Source organism: Esox lucius, chromosome 10 (assembly GCF_011004845.1).
Source record: "Esox lucius isolate fEsoLuc1 chromosome 10, fEsoLuc1.pri, whole genome shotgun sequence".
Taxonomy (NCBI): domain Eukaryota; kingdom Metazoa; phylum Chordata; class Actinopteri; order Esociformes; family Esocidae; genus Esox; species Esox lucius.
Window position 1 is genome coordinate 25,381,164 of NC_047578.1, and position 19,226 is coordinate 25,400,389.

Consider the following 19,226-nt stretch of genomic DNA (forward strand, 5'->3'; position numbering starts at 1 on the left):
AAGCATTTTTTGCCCCTGAAACGAAGCAGAGAATGAGAGAGTGAGAATGTTTGCTTCCTTCTGCTCCCTGAGCTTGCTAGTACTACACGAACAGGCCCTAGGGTAAGTTCTCAGTCGGTCCTCTACGGAGAAACAACCCAGAGAGAAGCGTGAACCTGTCAGACATCCCACACGCTCAATCACAAGGGGTTTGGCGCCCTGTTGCCTTGGTTACGGTTAAACCCGTATGCGGTCGTCTATCTCGGTTGATGGTGGGAGTGGGGGGGGGCGATCACAGAATGGAACTAGTGGCAATTCCCTTTTTAAAAGTCGAGGCAGCGTCTTGCAAGTTGACTATGTTTGCAACAGAGAGCAACTTGTGCAGAGGTGCCCATTTCACGCAATGCAGGTTTCAGGAAGCTAGTTACCAGGGGAACGCCTGTGAGGCTGCATGTGTTTCATACCCGGCCAAACAGTGAAACGAGCCATGGAGGCCTCTCTATAAAACAATATCCCCGACCAAACAATCTTGGATGACCTTTGTGTCAAAACCTCTCATTTCTCTCGGAGAATAGTACTTCTGCACTCCATTATTTACTTACTGGGGATTGGGTTTCTGAACTTTCCAAATGAGCAGCCTCATTGTCACCATTTGCTCCCTCCCTCTTGCTGTACCTGTTGACCTCTTTTGGTTTAAGAACAACACTCCTGCTTGTGGTTTCAGAATTACATCATTTATGGAAATCATGCTATTGCATCATAGGGGTTTAAACCAGAAGGGAAGAAAGGGTTACACCAAGGCACTGTTGAACACACTGTGTATTAGTAACTTTGGAACATTTTTATGCTGATGATACAGTATTGCACTTCACCACACCTTCTGTAAACCAAGAATTTCCATCATTTCCAATCCCTCTTATTCATATGATTCATGTAATTTTTTTCAGTGTAAGATCAAGATGATAAACAACAGACAGTTATTCACAGGCTTTTTTGTTCATTTTCAGCTAGGGTGCCAATAATTCTGGAGGGCACTGTATATTATGATGTGTTGAAAGAAATATTGCACAATTGTATTTCTTTTTATTTGTTATGGCATCTTTTGAGTGTCAGAATCCACAAAAACTAATACACAAGGTAAACCACCAAAATACCACAAAAATATGTTTAATTCATCAATACAATGTAATTGTGAACAATTCTGTCATTGTGTGGTGACCACCTTGTATGATCTGAAACAAGGTGTTTTGTCCTGCTCCTTATATCTGCTCCTAAATAGATCCCAATCATCAGCCGTTGTTCTGAATCTTGACTGAACAGGAGATGGCAGAGTAAATAAGGGGAAGGTACAAGCCTTTGAGGCTGTACCTCATCTTCTTCAATGGAGGGCCTGGCCAAAGCAAAGCAAGCCGACAGGAATCTTGGCTTGGGCATCTCTGTCTGGGTTCTGCCTGTTAGGAGAGTCACAAACCACCCACCCCCCCCCCCCCCCTCCAAAAGACTCCCAGACACGCTGACCTGGAATACAAATGAAGGTTGGAGAGAGTTGTCGCAGTCCAAATGGGCCCACCATCGAGACAGCCCCAAGGACATGGACATAAACAGAATTGCCTATAACACAATAAAGCATAATAAGGAACAACAGGGAAGAACATGTTCTATACACAAGTTACATTTGGCATGGTTCCTGACACCCCCAGAAAAACGAAACATGCTATTAGATAACTTAAGGGAAAAAAGACTCTAGCTTCAGGCTGTTAGACTCCCCCCTACGAGAAAGTAAATAACTCACATGGATTCCAATACAACTGGAGGTTCGGAGGAGTTCTACAGTAACTATGTTTCTGTTAAATCAACCCAATACTAAAGCAATCAGACATCTGTGATTGGCTGTAGTTGGTTTTCACACCACTTCAAAAGAGGTTGTTTTCGGTTAGTGTCAGGGATTTCATGGTCCCATATATTTCCTGGAAAGCGAAGAATTGTTTTGTCAGATCGTATTCTTCTGAATGGGATCCATATGGCGAGATGAACCAGAGTTCTGGAGTCTGTACTGTACTTGGCTTGTAAAAAAATAAGTGCTTTTGAATTCGAAAGCTGTATTTGCACTTTTCTGTTACCATTGAAGTGCCAAATTCTGTGGACTTCCACTTCTCTCCAAAGACCATGGGCACGTTTAAAGTCTGTAGGTATATCTACTATTTATTACATGAAGGGGATATTTTCATGCCACAGGATGGACAAATTCGCTCCCAGAGCAAAAACACACTTTTACTTAATGGAAGCTAGGGAGAATAAGAGATCACAGAAATAATGGTACTGTAACGAATACTCAGGGAGACAAAGATGTGGATTCATGTGCAGAGACCGGCAGTTTTTTATTGCGCCAAAACAGAAGGCAGGAATCTTGGTCACAGGCAGGCAATTTTCATACACAGCTAGTCAAACAGGCAGGTGAGCAATCCAAGGATAAGGGAAAATAGTAGTCAAGGGTAGGCAGAAGATCACATACTAGGACCGAAGGAAGAATAACAACAGGGGCTGGACTAGGGCAGAAGACTGGTCACGGAAGCTAGGAAAAGGGCTTAGTAAAGTCAAAACGAACAATACCTCACAAACGAACAAACTAAATAAGGACCTCAGGAGACCAGGTGAGTGATTAACACAGGTGAAATCAATGAATGAAAATAAAAGACAGAGGTATGTTTAAAAACACAATGAAACAGAACATAAGGTTGACTCTGAAAAGAAATACACGAGTGAAAACAAAAGCACAAGGGAAAACAGAACCTTACAAGTACTCTGACAGATATGTATACCAAATACAGTTTCTGTAATGGCAACCTATCCCCTGTAGTACACCTCATTTTGACCTAATCCCTATGGGTTTAAACCTTAAAGGGAATGGGATAGGATATGGGCACTATTAATCCAATATCTGGAATTCCGAATGGACGTTGCTATTTGATTACTTGCGGGAGTGTTCATTTCTGATGCAAAAAAACGAAAGGCCTATTTCGAAAATGAAAAAGCGGTGTTATAAATGAAATTAGATTGGCCTTGTGACATTGTTACCCACTAGGATACACCATGACATTTGAAATGCTTAATTTAATAAAACCACAAACTTTTCATTATAGTTGTGTACTTTTTTTAAATATCTGAGCACATCTAGAGCTCTGGTATGTCCTGACCTTGCTATGCTATTTCCAACACTTCAAATAGCAATTACAGACATGTGTGTAATAGAGTTCCCACAAGACCTGACACAGATCAATGCAAAACACTCAGCAGAAAATCTTATTTTTTTTCGGTTTTCCTATAATAATGATAATCAGGCATGTTTTTCATGGTTGATTTTGGCTCTGTACCTGTGCCATGTTGCATCAAGTGAGTTAAGAACATTGAAAGATACAATATATACTTTCTTTATATTGTCTGAATCGCAAAATGTAATTAAATGCCCACCCCTAGAATAAAAGTCTGTTTTGGATGCAGTCTCTGTATTCCATAACACTGTTTTTACACCTTCTACTTGTTTCTTCATCGATGAAGGTGAGGCATTTATTTCCCCTGACTTATGGGATTTGTATTTTTAGGGAAACAAATGGTCCAGATAACAAATGTTGAATATTAATCATTACCTTGTTTTTCCTCACTCAGACTGAATAAATATCTTGTTTCAAGAAGATAACGCACATCCGTCTGTTTGTGGAACGTATTATAATATAACGGGTGACTTGCTGTAATTAATATAAATCCAAGCTCCTATTATAGACCTTCCAGCGTATTGTTTGAGATGGCATAAAGTAGCTTAGACTGGAAGTGTTGTGTTAAACGTTTAATCCATTGCCCTCAGGGAAATTGTCCTTTTTGGATACGGCTAAATACAACTGGTAAGAAATTTGAAAAGCATATGGTAGCAATAGAGAAGACTAACCTTTTCAGGAGTGTTGTGCCAGTAAGCAAAAGGTGGCTGATTATAATATTTGAACTGACACGATGAAAAACCCTGTCCTTCTGTTTCTGAGAACGATGGTTAATCATTATTTCTCCCCGGAAAGCATATGTCATAAGCATGTCTTAGCATACCTGGTACAATAAAGTGAAAAACCTTTATTTCTGATGTGAAAATTATTACACCAGAAATTAGGATAGATTTAAAGTGAAGTCATTTAGCAGAATTTATCTAGAGCAAATTATATTTAGCGTATTCATCTTAAGATAGCTAGGTGGGACAACCCAGAAAAGCACACAACCCAGAAAATTGTAATTACTTTTTACTCAATGTAGAAGCTGTCAGCAAAGTCTGTGCTAAAAGGACGAACAGGTGCAAGCTTGTTCATAAAAGGCAATGATGGGACTGGGATATTGAAAACAGTGGAAGGATAGAGAAGAGGGATTTTCATGAATAGCTGTGAGAGCATTAAAACATGTATATACTCTATACACTGCAGTTCAAAGGTTAGTACTTTTTGAAATAAATTTTTAGTCCATTGAAATAACATCAAATTGATAAGAAATATAGTGTTTACATTTTTTATGTTGTAAATGACTATTGTAGCTGGAAATGGCAGATTTTTTGTGGAATATCTACTTAGGCGTACAGAGGCCCATTGTCAGCAACCATCACTCCTGTGTTCCAATGGCATGTTATTTTTGTTAATCCAAGTTAATCATTTTAAAAGGCTCATCATTAAAAATCTATTTTGCTATTATGTTAGCACTGCTGAAAATTGTTGTGAAGATTAAAGAAGTGATAAAACTGGCCTTCTTTAGGCTAGTTGAGTATCTGGAGCATTAGCAATTGTGGGTTTGATTAAAGGCTCAAAATGTTAAGAAACAAAGAACTCATCAGTCTATACTTGTTCGGGATATTGAAGGCTATTCCATGCGAGAAATTGCCAAGAAACTGAAGATCTCGTACAACACGGTATTCTGCTCCCTTCACAGGACTGCACACACTGGCTCAACAATGGAGGCAATTCCAGGAAGCTTGCCTTCTAGGCAGAGTTGCAAAGAAAAATCTGTATCTCAGACGGTGTGGATCACAAAGAAGAACATGAGACCCAGACCAAATGAAAATATGCTGGATCTGTCAAGCATGGTGAAGGCAATGTGATGGTCTGGGGGTGCTTTGGTTTCCGTAAAGTGGGAGATTTGTACAGGGTAAAAGTGATCTTGAAGTAAGAAGGGTATCACTCAGTTTTGCCACACCATGCCATACCCTGTGGACGGCACCTTTCCCTCATACCATAGGATAATACAATACAATTACCACATACAATAGGACAGTGATACAAAGCACAGCCCCAAACATATTTAACAACTATTTGGGGAAGAAGCAGTCAGCTAGTATTGTCTAATGGAGTGGTCAGTACAGTCACCAGATCTCAACCCTATTGAGCTGTTGTGGGAGCAGCTTGACTGTATGGTACATAAGAAGTGCCCATCAAGCCAATACAACTTGTGGGACGTGCTTTAGGTTGCATAGGGTGAAATCTCTTCAGATTACCTCAACAAAACTTGACCAAAGGTCTGCAAGGCTAAAATTGAATAAGAAATTATTATTTTTATTTCTATCCTTGTCAATTACTATATTTCCAATTCATTTTGCTATATTTACTATTCAAACAAATGTCATGTATGTTTTCATGGAAAACAAGGACATTTCTAAGTGTTTCAGGCATTTATGCTTCATTTATAGAGCTAGAGTGAAAGTTCCTGTATAAGCAGTGTCCAGATCTGCTATTTTTAGCTGGTATATATACAGGTCTGATTGTAAGGAGCTACAGTACAGAGACTTAAGTGGTTCAAAATGGAAAAGCGTTTAAGGAGGCTGTTGTCCATTTGGTATCAGTCTATAAGGTGTTCGTTTACTCATCTGAGCGCATGCACATCTGTTCATCCGCATGTAGAACATGCCCCTCAGAACAGGAAGGCTTGTGTAACCAGAGTCGATTGGCCCTCATATAAAATGGAGAAATATGTGCAGAGTGTAAGCCTGTGACGAGCTGCTGAAAGCCTGTGACACAAAGCTGGAGTCTAGGGAATAATCATGCATTCCAGTCTAGGAGCGTCAAGACCCTTAGATCTCCCCTTCGTAAAACAGCTCTTTCCCTGAGTGATATGGCTAGATACATCTAAATGACTATAGGAGCTCTAGTTTATGTCAATGATTCTGTAGTCTCGTATAATGTATCGTATGGAACATATATAAACTTATCAGTCCCCAGAGTTTTCTTTTGTGTTATGGACAAATACCTATGCATGGGAAAACCTGATCTCTGTGCCTTTTTTATGAAGTTCTGCCTCAGTATTACTCATTTCTAAACCCAGTGAACACGGTTCCTTCGCTGTAGGCGGCACTTAAACTCTACGAACTGGTGAATACTGCCCATAAAATATTGCCCATTGCCATTAATATAGGAATGCTTTAGCCTCCTCTTAATGCCACTCTTCCAATTATGGTTGTTCGATTGGCTGTGTAACAGTCATGGCTGCTCTGGATACTGCGTTCCTTCTCACCACTGATGCTTCACTGCAGCAATAAATGTTCATTGCAATCTTCTGCCCATATAGACCTATTGTAACATCAGCTGTGGCTCTCTGACAATCACCACAACTAAAGTATCTCATTGTTTACTTAGAGCCAGATGGCCACTTCACAGAACGACGCTGTGGAATCGCTATGGAACAAAGTCAACCTGCCTTTTATTAGCGCACACTCTTAAGACCTGTTGCTTTGGATCATATTTATTTAACTGAACTCTGGCCTTTTCCCCTGCCAGTCCCCTCTGCAATCCAGCACACTAGACTGGAGGGAGTTGGTAGCACAGCTGCGAGGCCAGATTGAATCCATCGCTCTCTCTAGCCCCCCAAGTAAAATGACCCCTGACCAGTGTTAAAATGTAATGTAGGCACGCACCCCCATTTGATGTTTAATCGCTATTTAAGGTAGAGGTTCAGGTGAGGGGTATATGTTTTTATACTTCATAATGAATAACTCCCTTTGTCATGAACATCATAAATATAGATAGCAAAGGAATTCAGACCAAAATTGTCTTTGTCAGTTTTTTTAATTTTCAGAGTTTCTCTCCTATTGTTTTTCCTTTTCAGTAAATTGGAGGCCAGCCTCTTTAGATCCAGAGTTCTTCTTGCTCCAGTGGTCATAGCAGGCTACAGGCATCTGTCCCGAAGCTGTATGAGCTTTGCCTGTCAGCAAGTTTTACCGCGGTGGCTCTTTCGCCCTGCTAATACCCACACATCATGCCAAAGGGGCTGCACGCTGCCAGAATCTAATCCAAGCATCTCATCAAACCAATCGGCGCATTTCTAGAAGGAACACAGACTGTGACTGGTGGGTTGTGAGGGGTTGTTCTCAACAGCTGCACAACGCCAAATGAGAAAGTGAGAACATTCCAGAATCCTCATAATGGAGATGTTTGGTCAACAGCCACCAACCCCCTTCCCTTTTCCCTTCCTTTTATTGGGTCAGTTTGAGGGCATCCGGTCTCGTTTGGTGGAGTTGTAAGATGATGCTTCGAACCACAGGATAATGGGTTTGATTCCAGCTGGGGCCACCAAAACGAATATGTATTAGCCCACTGATAGAACTCCCTCTGGCTTAATCACATTGATTATATAACCTCATTAAAACACTGAAAGCTGATTGGCAGAAAGCTCTGGTGTAGAATACTGTATAACACAAAGACAGTGTATTTGTACTGTTATAATTACAACTAAGGGTTGTGTCCAGGAATGTCATTGTGACTAAGAACAGTACTTAGCCATGGTATATTGGCCACACAACACACCCCCATGCCTTATTGCTTAAATTTAATATTGTTTTTATGAGGAGTATCATCTGTCTCCCCCCCAATCTCTCAGCCCAGTGCAGCGGTGAGAGGACACCCCAGCAGTAAGACAGTCGTAAGCTCAGCAGGCTCCCAGTGGACCAGCGGTGGTCAGGGCCTCTGGAGTGGCTACTCTGTCTCCTACCCCAGCGCTAGCCTGCACTACCCAGCCCACCACCACCCCCATCACCATCAACACGCCAACTACGCCTACTGCCAGGGCCAACCCGCAGTGAGTACTCTCCGAAGAAAATCGTACTGTTTAGTACTGCTCACTCTGAACTCTCAATCGCCCTCCCTCTGCTGTCTCATGTGCCAACCCCCTGCAACACACTCACTTTTTTTGCTTTTCCACCTCTCCCTTTCACAGCTTTCCCTCTCCAGCTCCAAACTCTTACCTCTAACGGAAAGGAATGTTTCTGTTTATGCACTGACATCTAGAGTGTTGTGGGCAACACGTGTGGCTAATCCCGCCCTTCAAATCCCACAATCAGACGTTCCAAATTCCACCTTGGCTTTCATGTTTCCCTGAGTTCACCCTGTATTCGCCGACCTGAAGAGACCCCCCTGAAGTACTTGCGTGTGAATGGTGAAGGACTGATTAAATAGACCACAGTGCAGGTGATAACATCAGTCGCCATTTTGCTTCATGTAGCATTCTTTGATGCTAACACGTGTTGATAAGAGGCTGGTTCAATGGACCTTACATTCAGTTCAGTGTTTTAACAGTAACAACATGTTGCGCACGTTGACGCTAGCTTGACTCTTCCAATGGCACTGCGCTACATTATACCACCCCTAGTTCTATTCAAGTTGTTGTTACTCAGATGTGCCATTACAAACAGCCCATTTCCAATCTTGTTTATAGTTAATATTATTTGGAACAGTATTCCTCATACACTGTTTCAGCTAGAAATGCTGGTCTGTAATGGTGTGCTTGTATAAAATATTGTAAATATGTTTCATACATTTTAATTCAACTTTAATTAGGTTTCAAATGCTCCCAAGTCTTCATCTACTTCTCTACTATAGAAATCTGCCGAAATACATTACTATTGAAAACTTTCTAAAGTAGACATTTCCTTGTTTTTGAAAGAAAAGCAAATGTATTTGTCCATTAATATATTAGAGTGACTCATTTGAGAAACAGACGCCTCACAGGTCCTCAACTGGCCGCTTCATTAAATAATACCCACAAAAGACCAGTCTCATCGTCAACAGTGAATAGGCGACTCTGGGATGCTGGCCTTTTAGGCAGAGTGATGAAGAATAGCCATAGACTGGCTAATAAAAAGAAAAGATAAAGTTGCAAAAGAACACAGACACTGGACAAAGGAAGAACTCATCATTACAGCATCCATATTAGGAACATTATCATTCCTCCCCAGAAACTCCATTCTTCCTCCTCTTTGGTCATCAGCTCTCCCCCGGTCAAACATCACCCCTCCCCTGGTCAAGTATCTGCTCTCCCCTTGTCAAACATCACCCCGTTTAAGCTTCAGCCCTCCCCTGGTCAATCATCAATCCTACCGTTGTCAATTGTCAGCACTCCCCTGGTCAAACATCATCAATCCCCTTAGTAAAGTATCAGTCAAATTATATATTATATTTTCCCAGCGAATAAAACAAGCAGAAAAACTGGAACTATTATCACATGGACTCAATACAGAAGAGGTGATAGCTGGTCTAAGGTAAGATCAATTTGAATATGTTTTTGCACTTTCATAATCACAAAATGTCACCTTTATTGAAATACTGTTGTATACTTGCTTAGCTAGATTAATTATTTTCATCTAAGCCGATCTACTAAAGAATGTACTACGCCACTGACGACTGACCAGGGTAGGGCTGATGACTGACCAGGGTAGGGCTGATGACTGACCAGGGGAGGGCTGATGACTGACCAGGGGAGGGCTGATGACTGACCAGGGTAGGGCTGATGACTGACCAGGGGAGGGCTGATGACTGACCAGGGTAGGGCTGATGACTGACCAGGGGAGGGCTGATGACTGACCAGGGGAGGGCTGATGACTGACCAGGGGAGGGCTGATGACTGACCAGGGGAGGGCTGATGACTGACCAGGGGAGGGCTGTGATTATGAAAGTGCAAAAACATACTTACCTTAGACAAGCTAGCACCTCTTCTGTATTGAGTCCATGTGATCATAGTTCCAATTTTTCTGCTCATTTTATTCGCTGGAAAAAATCGTATACTTTTGATTGATACTTTACTAAGGGGATTGATGATGTTTGACCAGGGGAGTGCTGACAACTGACCAGGGGAGGGGTGACGTTTGACCGGGGAAGGGCTGATGACCGAGGAGGAGGAAGAATGGAGTTTCTGGGGAGGAATGATAATGTTCCTAACAAGGATGTTGTACATCATTATAGTTTAAATTGCTGAATAATTTGCCTAGCAATAAAACAACAAATAACACACTTTTCTGAGAATGTTTGAGCGTGTTTGAGCTACAGTAGGAGTTATTTCGGTCTCAGATAAAACATCTGTGGTTACAGCATACATCATTTGTCTCTGAGGTGGAGGACCGTACGGTTTAAGAGGGACCAGTGGTATTTGGCTGCGGGTCCCACCAGTGAATGAAATAAACAAGCAGTGTGTCTGGTTTGAGGTTATGTGAGTTGCGTCATGTGTTGGCTGTCATAGTTGTGGTACATCATGTTTCCCAGCCGTATCATAGAAATATGTGATATCGATTAGAGCAAGGGTTGAGTAGCCGGATCTGATACTGTAGTCCTGTCTTGCCAGCAATAACCGTGGGATTGTGATTAGAATTCAAACAGTTGACATTCATTTCTCTACATTGGAACTGTAATAGAAATGTAAAATCTGATCTACAATCTGTGACCCTGGTGTACAGAATTTGGGATGTCAGAAATTGTGAAATGCTGACTCATCAGGTACTCATGTGCAACTGTGTTTGTGTGAGATGCTATTGGGGGATCCCATTCTCCCGCCAACTTGTTTCAGTGATGTCTGAGCCAAGAAAACATCAATTGCGGGCTTGGCCAATCAGTTCCCTTGCCCTCAACTCGACCTGACCCCAACACCACAAACACACATACTTTTACTGGGCTGCTTTTACGGGAAACCATACCGGATGTTTTCGTAGGGCGGGGGGGGGGGGGGTGTTTTGTCCGTGAAGAAAGCAGTTTTTCCACCATGCAACAGCTTCAAGTCAGATCACCACTTTGAACCCTTTGGAGGTTTCGCAAAGCCTAGAAATGTTTATGCCAGACAATCGTTGCAAACAAAGCACGCTGCTATCCCTCCATCTGTAAAGGTTTGTGTATCTTTTCAAGGCCTCTTATTTAAAACATGCATGAGGAATAAATAGCACATTCAGTGCTATAAGAAAAAAAATCTATCTAGCACAGTACATTATGTACATACTACTATGTAGTCTCAACCACACTGCCTCCCTTTTCCCCAAAAGCCTTTGTGATTTTAAGCAAATTACATGCAAAGACTCATAAAAAAGTGGAAGAAAAACAGAACTGATCGTTCTGCCTCTTTCTTTGTCCCCTTGGATGAGCGAGGCAAGTAAACAAAGAAAAACAGAAGAGCTCAGATCCAGCCGAGATCAAGCGCCCGCGCCTCCAGTCATTTTCTAATTACAATGGAAGCGGATACATTTCCTCTTTTAATATGGGATGGAAGTCCCTAAGGAGATGTGGGATTATGACAAAGCAGAACCAGAGGACGTCAGAAGAGAGGGAGAGAGAGAGCAGAGATGTGACGTGCCTGAGCGAGGAATGAGGGGACGCATGAGTTGTGTCGAATGAGCCGAATGAGTTGTCATTGCCGAGCACCAAAGGCATTTCGTCAGTATTTTATCTCATATGTCACTTCAGTCCTCTGGTGTGCCATTAAACAAACACTTAACCAGTACAGGTAATGGTCACAGCAAATTGACCAGCCTTCAGATGCTTGAGTGTAATAAAACTTGACAACCTAATGATTACTGAAAAAGGGCACATTGTGTTATTAGGTTCTTAAGAGCCTGGCTGGGAAGGATGCTTTTCTGAGCTAGAGTCTTGCAAGCACCCTCGATTGTAGCTGGGTATTGCTCAGTGGATTTTCTAGCCTGTAGAGACTTGATTGAAAAATATAAGGCAAGGTAGACAAAGCCTTCCATGTTACTTGTTCCATCTGGTGTTCAAATTGGCTAATCAGGAATGAGTTTATAAGACATTTATAGATGGTAATGTCACTGCATTTATGCAGTCAAAGGACGAGGTCACAAATGTTATTTCCCTTGTAACATTAATGGTGGCCTTTCAGTGACATTTAAAATAATCATGGACGATTAAGTACTTTTCATTTCCAATCATTTCTACTAATTTTCCCCTGTCCGTTTTCTCCAGTTATACTTTGACTGTTTATTCTCTTGGTCTATTTCTTTTCCTTTTATTTCTTAACTGTACGTGTGTTAATGTGCTGCTTTCTGAATGGTTTATTGCATTTGGGGAATTATTCATTTTCCCCTTATAGCTGTGATTTTGTACAGTGCATATGTAATAGATGATGTAATTCCTGTTTGTGATTATGGACCTTCTGCTGGAAGCAGAAAATGCATAAAGAAGGTACTTCAGGCATTTGAATTGTATGTGCGTCCGGGATCAGCTCGAGGTTGTAAAAAGTGCATATGTTGCACAAAGATTAATACTGCAGGTTATTTTGGAGTACTGTTCCATCTTCTTTATTGTCTTCCTGAATTATATTGGGAAGGGGCTCTGGAGTTAGCCCTGTCAGTAACTCTGTACTTCACATGCAACACCATTGGCATGATTTTGATCGAATGACGAGAGAATAATGTATTTTGCTATGGAGGACCAGCTTTTCTTTTTTCAATTACACTAATTAGCAAGGTGTTGGTGCTGTAACAAGCTATTGGAAATACAAACTTTGCTAGTTTACTCCCCTGACTCCATTTGATCTAAAGTAATGCAATTTGTTAAATAAGTCCTTCTCTATGCAAGAAAAGTTTTTGCCTCAAAAACACAAAGGACCACATAATGGATTTTCGGCCATTTCAAATTTGATGACAAAATACTTTGGCACTAAATGACCAATCTGCAGAAAAGCTTGATTTCTATGAACAAACATAACTGAACTTATTATTTGTCTGTGTACTTAAAACAAAATGGCTACTATCAACCAATAAACTAATCTAATCTAAAATCTAATTTGGGGTGGTCTGGCACATGCATGTAAATCAGTCAAGGATATTCATATTCTAACAATATTTGGTACACATTACAAACACTGTAAAAACTCTACATATGCCAGAGCATTTATATACTGTAACATGCACCTGCTTACAGATCTTGGTGTGCTTGATTCCAAGATGACATTTGACACACATGCTGATGTTTGGCCACTTGATCAGGGATATGAGTCTTGCCAACCCATGCAATATTGCAAAACAAAGAAAATCTGAAATGATTTGAACTAAACTAATGGCGATTTTATGTATGATCAGCTATTTTTGAGCCAGCTCTGCCCATAGTGATGATGTCAGCAGACAGATTCTGGAGATGCATCATGCCACAATTACAATAATTTCCTTAAGGCTCTTGGGTAACAGTTCTTGATGCCTATCAGGACTTGTTTACAAAGCTATTTCTAAGGGTCCAGGGTTACAGCCAACCACATTTGGAGTAATATTGTCCAATTGGCGAATGTTTAGGACCGTAATGAATCTCCCTTGGAGTGTCATGCCAAAATCATTCCAAGAGCAATACGTAAAATAATTTAGGAAGTCACAAAGAACTCAAGAACAACATCCAGGGATGTGCAGGCCTCTCATGCTGGCTAAGATAAGTGTTTAGAAAGACACATGGGATTCAAAAATGGGATTCATGGCAGAGCTGCAAGGCGGAAACCATTGATCACAATGATGAACATTAATTCTGGTATTAAGTTTGCCAAAAAGCTAATGGATTATCGTCAAGAGTGGTGGAACCTGGGTAGATGAGTTATAAGTGGAACATTTTGGCTGACATTGGCCTAATGATGTCTGACAAATACCAAACACTGCATTCCACAGGAAGGTCCTCGTACCCACAGTCCACAGGAAGCTCCAGGAGTTTGTACAAAAAGTATGGTGTTGTTGGTGTGATGGTTTGGATATGATTTACTGCGTCAGTGTAGAAGTGTATGAATGTATGCTTGTTATGTTTAGATAAAAAAAGAACATCCGTTTATTCATACACAGGAAGTCACATTCAGTCAAAGTGCGACAGTAACCAGCCAATGGGCTTACAGTACTGTGATGTGTATTCCAGTTTGGGATGTCTATAAAGTAGAGGTACGACCATTTATTTATTTTTTTTAGATTGAGTGAGAGTCTGTAACATCATGAACAATAGACTATCAAATGCTGCAATAAATTATTGAATGACTCTCTACTTTGACGACTGGATACATGATCATTATTTCAACCACTATACGAAATGGCTGATTTCTATCATCAGGATCTGGACTTCTTGCCATCATTAAAGGAACCATGAATTCTGCTTTGTATCAAAGAATATATGGTATTATGTCAGGCCATCTGCTCATACTATGAGAAAGCATGCATTTTCCTAATAACAGTGTATAATAATAATAATGTATTTTAGTTCTATACTCTTGTTAAAGAACACAACACAGAGGAGTGGTACATCACTATCTTCTGCTATATGAGGGACCATATTGCAAACAGTTGATATCCATTATCGGAGGGACCCCATACAAAACTATGATAAGTGTGTGTGTGGACCCAAGATTCCAAGAGGGGACACTATCCCAGGCCCTACAAGTTTAAGATATGATTGTGACAGATAGTGGAGGGCATGTGCTGAAGGTCTGGTCTAATAGAAATATGCTGTATAAGACAAAGACATTTGGGGAAGCACAAAGACATATAGAAACAACAAGAAGAGAGAGAGAGATGGAAAGAAGGCCGAACATCTAGAAAAGACTATATTTTGTGAATAAACAACAAAGAATAATTCTCCCCCGTCTTAGGTCCATTATTATTTTGTAAAGAGCCAGAAGCTAACAATAGATTACATTACATTAAATCGTGATAAGTAACAGACTTTCTAGTTTACTGGTAAATTGGAGTGTGTCCAGTGATATATTCACCTTTTGCAACCTAATTATTACTAATGAGGTCACCATCAGCTACTGTTAGGCCAGAACTGAATTGGGTAAAAATACATGTTTGTATAATGCTTCTTGTTCTTGGAACAAGCTGAAAAGACTGGCTGACATTGTTGATTTTGCAGCTGTAATAGAGGAATTAATTTTTTTGACCGCTGTGATAAAAAAATAAATAATGTTTTAATGTCCTTTGGTGTGGGATGTATGCTGACTACATCCTGCTCAACTCATGCCAGGTCCCTTTGAAAAATGTGTTTCTTATCTCACAGGTTTTTCCCTGGTTATGTAAAGCTTAAATAAAATAAATGACATGGAATGAACCATTAACTGTGGAAGCGGAGGTGACATTGTGCTCTTGTTTATATGTACCCACTCTTCTGTGAGACGGGTAGTTTAACAACAGGGTTCTGGTGTGTCTAATGCAGGACCCTGTCATTTATAGTGGCTTCTGCCTAATGTCAGAAATGCGCACACACTCAATCGTAAAAAACCCAGGCATAATCATTCATGATTTTTCCTGGCAAAAATCAACAAAGAATCAAATGACATTTCTAACTTTAATTCCAAGACTTTATGCAGATCCAGGAATGGGTGTGATCAACATCTCCGGCGGACACTTTTCATGTAGTTTTTTCAAAACGTTTCCAAACACAAGGAGCTTTTTATAGCCAGCATTATGGCGGTTCATGCTTGATGTGTTTTTCCCCGTTTCACTTTTGCCAGATGTTTTTTTATGTTAGCATTGCCGCTAGGAGGGTATGTGCCTCCTCGATGTTGGGCTATGGAACTCTCAGTGACAACATGGTCCTATCAGAGTTTTTTCCCGACTGGGCTGAGTAGCAATGTTCTCGCACCGGTTAACTATGCAAACATGGCCTCATTGTGTTAGCACTGTTTTCTCGGCTGACAACATTTGTGCAGGCTAGCTTGAGCTAATTTCACCACCACTCATGCAAAGTGTACAGTGTTTGTTTTTGTGAGAGTGTGTGTGACTAAAAGCCCTCATCACTGATTACTGGAGCAGAGATCACTGGTTTGTTGTGACAGGATATGTGTACATGGAGACTTTGTTGAGCGTGGGCCTTCAGGCCTGTCCACCTGATAACAGCACGTACTGTGGCAAAGCTCATCTCTCTTCAGCCACAGCCCCTGTAACCCAACAGTACACACACACTAATGATTCACTTGGAAAACAAAAGGCCAGTTCCCAGGGAATTGTGTGCTTTTGGCTGACCTGCAGCTAGCTCTTTGTGTCACGCTAGGGGGATTTTTGTTCACATGAGGCATATAGATTACAGCAGATCGCTTCTTTCTATTGAATGAAAGCATTTTTGTTTATTATCTTTCTTCAACCTGAGGACATACCAATCACTCCAAACCCTTCGATCATTACTCAGAGGGAGGAGGAAGGGGTGGGGTTCCACGGGAGCTCACACTCTAGTTGTTATTTCATTCCACTTTCCGAGCAAACACTGGCCAATCATTCATGTTGATGCAAACACTGGCCAGTCATTCATGTTGATACAAACACACTTTCTGAATTCTTGGCACATCCACATTTCAGGATGACAGAGAGAAGGAGAGAAAAAGTAAGAGAGATAGAAATAAAGATAAATTGCCATTGTAAGATAATACATTTGTAAGTAACACTTCCTCCTATGTGTCCTGCAAATCTCTTTTCACCCAGGCTATCAGGTTTTCAGAAATCACCCTAGCCGTGCCCAGACCAGATGTGGTCAATGGCATTGAGGCCAAAGTTCTAATAAGTCACGCTGATCAGCCTTTGGTGTGGCTTGGTACTGAGCCGCATCCCGACGCGCTTCATCTGTCACTTTAGCAAGGTTTCGTGGTCACTGACAGTGGCATATCCCTCAGTGTTGTGATTAGCTAAATTGCCCGTAAATCACAAACACTCGTTTATGAAGGCTGACAGATGACACGTTCATTTAGCTGAACGGATGACCTGCCTGCCTCTGGTGTGAGTGGCATGGTGTCATGTCAGCTGCAGCCCTGTGCCAGCTGAGCCCAGACCATCTGTGGATCACCCAACAGAAAAGACAAGAGTGGACCCCTTAGGGAGAGATTGAGAGGGTGAGAGATAGAGAGAGAAAAGGACAGAGAGAATAATAAAGACAATGAGAGGAAAGGGAAGGAAAGAAGGGAAGGAGGGAAGTAGATAGAGTGACAAAACAAGTGAGAGAATGATTCATAGTCTGAGGCAATGAAGGGAGAGAGGGACAGAGAGTGTGTACAAGAGTGTGTGTTTTCAAGATAGTCGGAGAAAGAGACATTGACAAAGACAGAGACCGATGAGCAAGTGAGGCCACTAGGTGTGGGGGTCAGGGATTGAGGCAGGGTTGGATCATTCTATTCTGGAAGTTTTGTAAAGTCTTACGGTAGCTTTATATTTCTGTGGGACTGTGTTTTATCAGCTATTCCCCGAACATTCTGCTGCAATTTATCGTCATCAAGAATGGACTTTGTCACAGTAATAAATGTCGCTCTCAAGACAGCCATTGAAATTAGTCTAGTCTACAAGGCTTTATTAAAAAGAAATTGTCAAACATATTCTGGATCACGTTTCCGAACCTGTAGCCATTTGGGAAAGCTTTTCAGACATCACTGTGTCATTGGAGAAGTCTTCCCGACTGAAGCAATTTTGTTTACCAAGCCAGAAAAGTTAATTTCTCATTAAATATTTTGTTTGGTAATGTCCTTTTTCTCAGATGCACAGTCTAGGTCTTGATAAATTAAATTGTTATTAGGCTATCTCACATCAAAATAATTTAACCGTTTTTAACAATCGCCAAAGATAAAAATGAGATAGACATTTTGGGCAGCATTAGACAGAATAGTATAATTGCATTAAATATATTTGTTTGAGAGACTAACGCATTACAAAAAAGTTATTGTATTTATATCCCAATTCAAATTGTAAACTTTTTCAACTTTATCTGAGTCTTTGAGAAATGTTAAGCTATCATCTATGATATCCTGTTTCACTGTGGTATTAATATGAAGTGACACACTAGGTAAACTCCCTAAGTCATCAAACAACATTTAAAGCCAGAGAACTCACAAAATAAATTGGACAAAAGGTTGTTGACCTTTGCAAATCAGACAAATCAGCTACACACCTGAAAATACCCATCTCCACTATTGTACAGTGTTTATGAAAAGAGCTGTGAGAAACCTCCTTGGAGGAGGGCGTGTATTTTGCCAACACACACAGTGAGAAGGATGGTTCAAGTGGCAAAATCAAATACCAGAAGATTTTAGGCCAAAATCTGTCTGCCTCTGCCAGGAGACTAAAACTGTTTTTGCGTTAGATCTTCAATGATCCAAAGCATACCTCAAAATCCCGACAAAAAGGGTTCACTAACCATAGGTTCATGCTTTTGCAATGGCCATCATAGTCCCCTGACCTAAATAACAATGAAATAATGTGGGGAGAACTTAAGTGGAGGGTCCACAAGCCAGGACAAAAGACTGATTTCTATTCCTTCTTATGCGTTCTCCCATCTAATGAAACATAGGAGACAACTCAGCTGTTATTTTGGCAAAACCGAGGGTGCACAAAGTACAAAGGCAGTGGTGCCAATTATTGTGACACATTTTAAATGTAATTATTTATTTTGGCAAACAGAGGGTGCACAAAGTACTAAATGCTGTGGTTCCAATGGTTTATGAAATAAATATTTATTTTTCACTCATTTACAGGTTTGATTCATATATTTTAAGTGTGAAATCAAGCTATATTTAGCATGCGTATTAGCTAGGGTGCCAATACAGAAGGGCACTGTAAAAGCTCCAGTGAAGAGGTGTGTTTTAACATCCTACTTAAAAACTGCTTTGGCTAGTGACTCCACATATCCCATCGCAGAGTGGTCCTAAAATGCCCGCTAGTAATCCTAAATCTCCCTGATGTTCATGCTTGTGGAACTCTGCCTGCACCACTGTCGTAATAAAGTGAGGCGATGGCCTTTGTCACTGCTGCAGGATGGTTCTAATGGCACCTCCTCAGACAGACAGCAACATTCAAGAGTACCAGGTTCTGAACAATTAACTGCGAACTGTGGGGCTTAGCGCCCAACTCCATTGTAAGTGTTCCAAACCTGTTAGACTGTGACAGACCCTTAAATGGCTGCCAAGGCTTCTTTAAATTGCCTCAACAGTTTACATTGAGCTAGAGTGACTGAGTGTGTGTGCGTACGAATTTG

The 19,226-nt window shown here is 40.9% G+C and overlaps 1 protein-coding gene across 1 annotated transcript in view; it reads left to right on the forward strand.

The window, feature by feature from the left end:
- Positions 1–19,226, forward strand: part of LOC105012781 (RNA-binding motif, single-stranded-interacting protein 3) — a 287,542-nt gene that overhangs the window by 75,506 nt on the left and 192,810 nt on the right. The window contains exon 3 of the mRNA XM_020050281.3: positions 7,870–8,067. Coding sequence (XP_019905840.1) covers positions 7,870–8,067 — 198 coding nt within the window. The remainder of the gene's footprint in view (positions 1–7,869; positions 8,068–19,226) is intronic.